The sequence below is a fragment of the Hyalella azteca genome, unplaced genomic scaffold (genome assembly GCF_000764305.2).
Source record: "Hyalella azteca isolate HAZT.00-mixed unplaced genomic scaffold, Hazt_2.0.2 contig14886, whole genome shotgun sequence".
In the NCBI taxonomy this organism is placed as follows: Eukaryota; Metazoa; Arthropoda; class Malacostraca; order Amphipoda; family Hyalellidae; genus Hyalella; species Hyalella azteca.
Genome location: NW_025944755.1, coordinates 113,890 through 123,214, shown reverse-complemented (window position 1 = coordinate 123,214; position 9,325 = coordinate 113,890). Strand labels below are relative to the sequence as shown.

Below are 9,325 nucleotides of genomic sequence, written 5' to 3'. Positions count from 1 at the left end.
GCATATGTTCAGTCTTAAAATGCCTAGCAAATTACGGACCAGGCAATAAGTCCAGCAGCTATCTCAATCAATCGTCAGCTATGGAAAGATCGGGTTCCAAAGGCCGGATCCCTTGTGAATCAAGTCACGAAAAGTTCAAGAATCGGCAACAGGCCATGGGCCTATTTCTTCAGCGCCGACACTTCTATCATTGTAGATGCGGGAAAGAAAAATGTCGGTTGGGAATAGCAGCCAAATTTACCTGTCCAGCATTCTTGGCTTCTCTCATAAGTCGCATACGTAACCGACGAGCTACAGTTAAGAAAATTTAGATGCTGGGACTTTAAATTTTTCATGTGACTTACAGATGGAGATAAATTTTAATATTCAACTCTCGTAAACCCTTTATTAACTATCCGAATTTTACCGATACTAAACCGCTACCTTTGATCTACCTTTAACAACACTTCTGATCTATCTGCCAGGTGCCATCGATCTATCTATGCCTTTATTATCGATCTATACCGCTATACGTATATCACTGATCTAACAGCGCTACGAGCTTCCCTTGCAATGACAATAACGCACAAAAATCACAGGAAAGTTACAGTGGAGTGAGCGTGATCAGGATTATCCCGTTATTATGAATAAAAAAAGCATAAGAGGGGCAGCAACCAACGCAAGCATGACTCCTTTAATTTTAACAACATTGAGATCCATGTAATTCAACCTTTTTATCCATCTGGGTGGTCGTTTATCTAAGGTCATCTAGATTGGAACAGTGAGTTAAATGGTTCGAAACCTCAACTGGTTTCAAATAATCTGGTCGAAGTCGGCATGGGTAAGAAGGGTGGCCTGGTGGTACCTGAGTACCAAGATTGGCGCCGGTCTGATCCCAGCTCTGTGCGCCAGTTTCTGGTCAGAATCGGCAAGGAGGCCGGGCGGTTGAGCAAAGCAAAATTGGAGCAATGAGTTGCGAGTTTGAAACCTCAATAAGCTGTGAATGTTCTGCGATGTTAATAATGGAGACAGGCATACGGCCTAATAACGCTGAAACCGCTATTATATTATCAAAAAAATTAAACCAGTTTGAAAATTGTTAGTGTTCTTGAAATTACATACAATTATTTAAAAGTCTGTAGGGTCTTGATGGAAAAATTAGATTTTGAAAAAATTAGCAATTACCTCTAAGATTTGATAGTTTGTATGGTTATTTACACTGGTTTCCATAGTTTCCCTGTGCGCAGACTGCAATTCCTATCAACACACGATTACATTTAGGAATTAAGATAGGTAAATCAAAAGCTTCATAATAATAATAATTTCTTCTTAATAATAAAACTCAGAATGTGAGCTGAAGTACATTGTTCATGTATGTGTAAAATAACACACTTAAATATAGTACGAGCCAACAGAGGAAGTTACTTTGAATAAACACATCAACTAGCAAGAAAATGAAGTTTTGAGTAGTAAATGGAGTTTCAGCAACAAAATTGAAGAATTTCATAACAAAAACATGCTTCAAATCTATATATTACTTATTCAAATGAACATTGAATAATTTAATATTCACTGTCTCTATCAGGAGTTATTCAAAAACAATCTTTGTGAATTTGTGAACAAGAAGCACATAAAATGGAATTGAACCAGTACCGTACATTCATTATGAAGTATTTTCATACAAGATGAGAAGGAGAGCTACGACTAGTGAGCCTTAACAATAGGATGATGAAGATCATTAAATAAAAGAAGTCAAGCTTCAATTGGTGGGAGCGTGGACCAATTTCTGCTGGACTATCTTGCCATAGCCTCCTCGCCCAGAGTCAAAATCAGTCCGATATTCATCTCGCACCTAAGAAATCATACAAGAGTATAGTAAGAATATGAAATAATAAGGCATAGAAATATTATGAAGGCCAATAATGATACATTAAAATAAATTTCAATGCCATTCTCACTTGAAATCTTCAAGTACCTATATCTAAAACGTAAGAAGATGAAAGATTACACCAATATGTTACTCATTTCTAAGTATTTGAAACCATCTTAGAAACTTAGATAACAGCTTTGAATACAGTTTCAGTCAATAAAAAGGCTTGTACTTTCCAAGATTTTATTCGAGAGATTTTATTCTTCTCAAACATGTTTGTATGCAAAAGCTTTCCTCCTTTAGCTATACAATATAGTTACACAATCAAGCCCTGCAGCTTCATAATTCTTTGTGTGCGCAAATAACTGAGGAATTTTATTAAGAATATTTGTAGAAAAAATGTATGGCAGCAAAAATAAAACCCATATCCAGGGCTTCTGCAGGAAAACCAAATGAGCTGACGGTATTGATTTTGCTTCAAGTAAACATATGGTAACTTTATGCTGAAGTTTTGGCCAAAGAAAATATGTGTTTGTGGGCTTCTTGAATTTTAGTGTTTGATGGAATTTTGCTGCAACTGTGAAACTGTTGAAAAGCAGGATATTGTAAGAATATATTGAATATTGTATATTGTAATATTGTATATTGTTTATATATTGTATATATAAATCATAAATGTAATATAATAAATATTGAGCCTGGTAGCAACACCAAATTTAAAAACTATTTCTGACCTGGCCACCAGTCTTGCCGCGGCCATACTGCCTGCCCTCAATGAAACCAGTGTCCCAGTCAGAGCGGATGATGCGATCATCGAGGCGGGTGCCATTGATGTACCTCATGCACATCTCAGCATCTTCTCTGTTTTTCATATTAGTTCAGTATTGACTTGTACAACAGGCAACAAATAATGCTATCACGTGATCATGACTAGAAATAACTTAGCAAATGCTGTCAAAAAATAACATGGATAATTATATATATCTGATAACATTTTATTTTCAACAAAAATTATTGTAATAGAAGCAGCCAAAACTGAAAATAACTGATTAAAAATAATAAAATAACTGAAAATAATCAAGATTAAAACAGAAATTTCCCCTTATTCATCTTTATTTATTAAAAATTACCTGGTATAATATTCCACAAAGCAAAATCCACATGGAGTTTTCTTGAATTTATCCAGACCCATAATAATCCTTTTGATAGCACCAGCTCTACCAAAGAGCTCATAAAGCTGTTCTTCTGTGGTATGGAAGGACAAGTTGCCAATGTACAATGTGCTTGTATATCGCAAGCATCTTTCCTGTTCGACACGTGAACCCTGAAAATAAGAGGAAAAAATCAATAAAAATTCAAAATTACTAACAAATTCATGATAAAGACACCAACAAAATAAGGTTCTTACAATTTTTGACAAACTGAATTACTGAAATGACATAAAATTGCTCAATCACAATTAACTTATACCTGTAAGTAAGTCTGAAAAATCATCTAAATTTTATTCCATGAATATCATATTGAAATAAACAACCAACAGGTTCATACCTTGAAATGCTGATCTCGGTAAGAGCTGAGCTCTACTGAATAATTTAAATTAAGGGTGGTGTTCATTGATGACACGTCTATGATTTATGCAAATCAAAAAACCAGCATACCTGAAAATTAATAAAAGTTTGTATTGTCAGGTAAAAAGTTATCTTGAATTTTAAAACCTAAATTTTTATACTTCATATTGGCATAGATCATTTTCATCCAACATTTTCAACCAATTTAGAATCTCGGGCGAAAGTTTTCAAAAATTGCAGGTTAAATTAGGCAGTTTTTTTGCATCTAGTTACCACATTTTTGCATCTAGTTTACCACCAGTAGCCCTTCTTTCAAATTGAAATAGATTTTCACTATAGCAAAATTTAACATTTAAAGCAACAATAATCAATTCAATGGTCAAATTATGGGAGCGTAAAGATTTTAGTGAAATAAGAGGAATAATTAGTGTAAATTAGTTTTGTAGCCTTGACAACTATTTGAGAATTTTAGAAGTCAGTTCACAGAGTTTTAGTTTAGCTTGTTTTGAGCTCTGGAATTGCAAACTGATCTGAAGTTGGATAGATCCTACAGAACAATTCAAGATTTGACACTAGTTATAACCAGAGCTGGGCAGTGTTTCTTTGAAATGTAGCAGCCGCTACTGCTACCGCTACATGCTCTAAATGTAGCGGGCACTACCGCTGCCGCTACAATTGCTTAAATGTAGCGCCACTACCGCTACTGAAAACATAGCGCCACTACTGCTACCGCTACTGAAAATGTAGCGGCCGCTACATGTAGTGCGCTACTGCCCACCTCTGGTTCTGGTAACAACTAACATGCTGATACTAGTTACAGGCTGAGGTTGACAACATTACACCAAAATCTTTCATACAGTTTTATTCAGGGTTGGCAATGATTAAATCAATATGATTAAATCATGTGATCAAATCATTTGACTTTTTATAAAAAAAATCATAATTTTATATATTTTTTTCATTTTTTTATGTGTTTTAATATATTGAGTGGCAGTCTTCAATTTATTTTGAGGTTTTGCTATTCATGGTTTAGTATTAATGTACTATTAATGACAAATTGGTATATAAACTTGATGCCTTCAGTGTGTAGGTTCCAATAAATTGAATGTTTTTGGTACAGAGGCATCAGGTGTTGCAATACATTGTACATAGCTTGCAGCTTAGCCAATTCTTATGAGGCGATAAGTAGTCTTTAACTATTTGTTATATATTGATTACAATATACAATTTAAATGTGTTAGCTAGCTTATACAGGGTGGGGCAGAACCGATTGAGCAGTTTTGGGGCAAAATAAAAGAGTAATGGGGGTACGTAAAGAAGAAAGTTTATTTTCCTTGAGATTAGCATAACATACCATATAAAATAGTTATGTTTTGAAAACAATTTTAGGAAGATGGTGTTTGTTAGCTGCATCACACTGTTGGAGTCATTCTCACAAGTTTCCTATAGCATGTTCACACATATGGCTATAACCTCTGCTACAATAATCCATTCCCATAGCTGTGGTAGGGTGTGAGGGACACTTCTGAACACCCTTTCTATTAGATGTCCCCAAAGAAAGAAATTGCAAATGCTCAAATCAGGTGACCTTGCAAATCAGGAACCACATGTCTCCCAATGCTTCATTTTCAACAATGTTTTCCATCCTGGGCTGAAATAAATTTTGCAACATTGCAGCAAAGCAATTGGAAATCACTGTCACGGTTACTCCCTCCTCCGAGAACAACTCCAACAGTGTGTTGCAGCTAACGGCTCCCATCTTCCAGATATTGTTTTCAAAACATAAGTATTCTAAATGGAATATTATGCTAACCTCTAGGAAGATAAACTTTCTTCTTTATGTACCTCCATTTCTCTTTTATTTTACCTCAAAACTGCTCAATTGCTTCTGCCCCACCCTGTATATTGAGAGGTTGAGATTGTATTACCTTTTAGGCAATTTGAAAGATTTTCCACCCTAGTAAGAGTATTCTAATTAAAATATTTAATTTCAATCGTTAAATATGTGAATTTAAAACTAGAAACAAGGCAATTACAATTATAAAACTACATATAAAATAATTAAATGCAGTGAATGGAAATAAAATGATTGAATTGTGCACATGTTTATTTCAAACAGTGTTAACTTTTCTCATAACTTCAGTCTCGTTTCAAGTTGTTTGAGGTTTATTTGGTTATCGTTCAGTTTATGTTTGGTATTGGTTTATTGGTCTGAATTAAATGGGAACAGTGCAGTCAGTCACTCAGTCACTACTAGTCGGTGTGTATAGAGGGTTGAGTCTGGTAGATTTATAGGACATAAAACTAGTTGATCTATTGATAGTGTTGTGCACTGTGCTATCAGCTATTTATCTGTTGTGTGACTCTTCAATGTTTAGAAGATCTGCATTCCTGAAGTTTTTTTGTATATTGAAACCAGTTAAATGGTCAATATTTACCTTGTTACCTTGCTCCATACAAACTTTATAAAGCTAATGAATAGACATCTATAATTGTTTACCCAAAAATCCGTCTAAGTGGTAAACACCACCTTGGCCTGTTGGCCATTATTGAAGGCAGTAAGTGAAATTTTTAGTCATCCATTATGATACATATACTGTTATTGTTAGTAGGCTAATTGCAACATAAAAAATAACCTTTCAAAAAGATAAAAAGCTGAAAAAATAAAAAAATCAAATAAAAAAATCATGAAAAAATAAAAAAATTATTGATTTTTAATTTTTTTTTTAAATCAAACAAATCACCAACCCTGTTTTTTTTCTGTAATTTTTGTTATGTAGGTATGTATCATGCTGGCTTTTAAATAATATTCAATACTATTAAGTAAAATCTAAAGACTTTATCTATAAATGTAGCGGTATGGTAGCGCTGTAGCGGCAAAACCTTGAATCACTACTTAAATATGTAGCGGGCACTACCACTACAATCACTACCGCTACCGCTACTGAAAATGTAGCACCAGCGGCCGATACATGTAGCGCGCTACAGCTGCTACTGCCCACCTCTGGTTATAACCTATATTTAGCAACATAGCAGTCAATTTGGATTATCAGGTAGAAGTTTAAAAAAATTGCAGGAAAAAACTATTGTAGCTATCATGGGAATTTTAAAAAATTATGGGTGAAAAAAGGACATTTTTCTTATTTTTTACTGAAAACATTTGGAAAAGTATATGCAAACAGGTATTCAAGGGCTTTTGTGTATAATTCACAAATTGCTTTAGCCCAATTTTCCACATTACGTTAGCAGATAGCCTAACCATAAACAAACTTTGACACTCTTGACATGACTCTCGACAGTTTGATGCTTGAACCTTGATAGGGTAAATGCGGTATATTCCGACACATTAAGGACGTAGCAAGAAATGAATGGCTATAAAAATATCACCGTATGCGCAACTAAAGTTCTGATTGCTTTACGTCACTCTCAAAACACCACACTACACGCCAGCAACAATGAAACATCACAAACTATTGCCATATTTATTTAAAAGCCTTTAGAATTCAAACCTACAAAATCCCTGAATTCTGACGCTGTGTGTGACTAAATTTGGAATATTGCGAGACTAATTCCAGCAGCGCTTCACAAGTTCAAACAACTATTTATTTGAAATTCCGGCGCCCTGTGTTGGAATTCCAACACCTTGTGTGAGCTGTATTGGAATACGATACAGCTCAGAATAAGCTTGATTAAAAAATTTCCATTTTTTAATTAGGCTTTTAATTACGAGCTATTAAGATTTTAACACGTTGACTCCAAAGTGGTACATATGCGTACCACAAAATGTATTTCTCCAGGACGTAGTGGTGCATAATTCAGGTTGCCTAAAATTGGCAAAATCCGAGAACAAAGAAGGCCAAAAAAGGCTGAAAACTTAATATATTACCAGGCTGTAGAGTAGGGCCTTTCAGCTCGAGATATCGGCATCTTTTCAAGCTCTCCATCAGCCACATTGACCTTAAATCGGCGTCCATGGCCGATCATAAACTATGGCTCAGGCAGCCATGACCGATCAGAAACTATGGCTCAGGCAGCCATGACCAATCATAAACTATAGATTGCTCGATCAGCCCCGCTGTCACCACACCATCTTCAGCTTGTTTGATTGCTTGTATCTGTCACCCGATCACAATGTGCAAACGTCTGGCAAGCCCAATGCTACTGCTGAAAAACTTGTTAATCTATTGTGTTCTAACGCGATCTATTGTGTTCTAACATGATCTATTGTGTTCAAACGTGATCTATTGTGTTCTAACGTGATCTATTGTGTTCTAATGCGATCTATTGTGTTCTAACATGATCTATTGTGTTCTAACGTGATCTATTGTGTTCTAACGTGATCTATTGTGTTCTAATGTGATCTATTGTGTTCTAACGTGATCTATTGTGTTCTAACATGATCTATTGTGTTCTAACGTGATCTATTGCGTTCTACCGCGATCTATAGCGTTCTAACGCGATCTATTGTGTTCTAACGCGATTGCAATCTATTGTGTTCTAACGCAATCTATTGTGTTCTAACGCAATGTATTGTGTTCTAACGTGTTCTATTGTATTTGAATGTGATCTATTGCTTTCTAACGAGATCTATTGCGTTCTAACGTGATATATTGCATTCTAACGCAATATATATTGCGTTCTAACGCAATATATATTGCGTTCTAACGCAATATATATTGCGTTCTTACTTTATCTATTGCATTTTAACGTGATCTATTACATTCTAACAATATCTATTGCATTTTAGTGCGATTTATTGCATTTAAATGCAATCTATTGCATTTAAATGCAATCTATTGCATTTAAACGCAATCTATTGCGTTCCATCGTGGTCTATTGAGTTCTAACGCGATTTATTGCATTCTAACGCGATCTATTGCATTTTAACACAATCTATAGCGTTCTAACATGTTCTATTGCATTCTAATGCAATCTATTGCGTTCTAACGCAATCTATAGCATTATAACGCGATCTATAGCGTTCTAACGCGATCTATTGGACTCTAAAGCAATTTAAGGGGAGCATCTTGCCTAAAATTGAAAATTTTCACTTTTTTGGTTTTATACTCATTTTAAAGCTGACATTCTGCCCTATCCAACAGTACCACTGCCATCTCTCTATGTTTATTTATGATTTCACAACATTTCATGAAAGGGGAGCGGGTGGGGGAGTTCTTCAAGTAATTAGATAGGAACTACCGTAAAATGGGGTAACTTAGAACACTTTTTTTATAAATGATGCTATTTTTTTACCAGCTAAATTAAACTTGAATTGAAACATGCAAAATACAGGTCTATGCTCTAGCTTCACTCACCATAAATTGCTGGCTCCTGCCTCTTGTAGTCTTTATGTAATTTCAAAAAAAGTTGTCCTCTTTGTTACCCCAGCTCTTGGGGTAACTTAGACCGGGTGGTAAAATCAATTATATTTTTTGGTAAAATAACTCCAAATAACTCCAGGTTTTGGTGCATTGTAGTAGAACTCTTCTAGTTACATATGCAAATGACAAACTTGAGGAAAGTGTCATAGTTTGCAAGTGGGGGGCGCCGCCCAATAATGAGGAAAATGTGACTACCTAATGGCAGCCCTGATGGGGTAATATTGACTGGCTTGGAAATTAAGTTAAAATTATCATATAAAAGACTCTGTAGAGTCTGAAACATAAAGAAAAAACATGAATAGGCTGTCAAACATAAAATATTTTATATATGGTAATTTTATATTAACTTCCAAGCCGGTCTATGTTACCCCATCAGGGCTGCCATTAGGTGGTCTAAGTTACCCCATTTGGGGGCGGCGCCCCCCATTTGCAAACTATGACACTTTCCTAAAATTTGTCATTTGCATATGTAACTAGAAGAGTTCTACTACAATGCATCAAAACCTGGAGTTATTTAACCAAAAAAT

The 9,325-nt window shown here is 35.1% G+C and overlaps 1 protein-coding gene across 1 annotated transcript; it reads right to left on the bottom strand.

Annotated features, from left to right (window-relative positions):
- Nucleotides 1-1,289: 1,289 nt before the first annotated feature.
- On the bottom strand, nucleotides 1,290-3,534 carry LOC108680909 (nuclear cap-binding protein subunit 2). The gene is made up of 4 exons (XM_018169840.2): nucleotides 3,398-3,534; nucleotides 2,980-3,173; nucleotides 2,584-2,710; nucleotides 1,290-1,831 (listed from the first exon to the last, which is right to left on the bottom strand). The coding sequence occupies exons 1-4, from the start codon at nucleotides 3,461-3,463 to the stop codon at nucleotides 1,739-1,741; spliced, it is 480 nt and encodes a 159-aa protein (XP_018025329.1). The 5' UTR covers nucleotides 3,464-3,534; the 3' UTR covers nucleotides 1,290-1,738.
- Between the last annotated feature and the right edge of the window lie 5,791 nt (nucleotides 3,535-9,325).

What these genes read in the sequence shown, in the direction of transcription:
- LOC108680909 (XM_018169840.2), bottom strand. Translation starts at nt 3,463, where the DNA reads ATGAACACCACCCTTAATTTAAATTATTCAGTAGAGCTCAGCTCTTAC. An exon ending in ACCGAGATCAGCATTTCAAG is followed by an intron (nt 3,174 to 3,397) that starts GTATGAACCTGT and finishes TCTTATTTTCAG; the next exon opens with GGTTCACGTGTCGAACAGGA. An exon ending in TTTGTGGAATATTATACCAG is followed by an intron (nt 2,711 to 2,979) that starts GTAATTTTTAAT and finishes TATGAAAAACAG; the next exon opens with AGAAGATGCTGAGATGTGCA.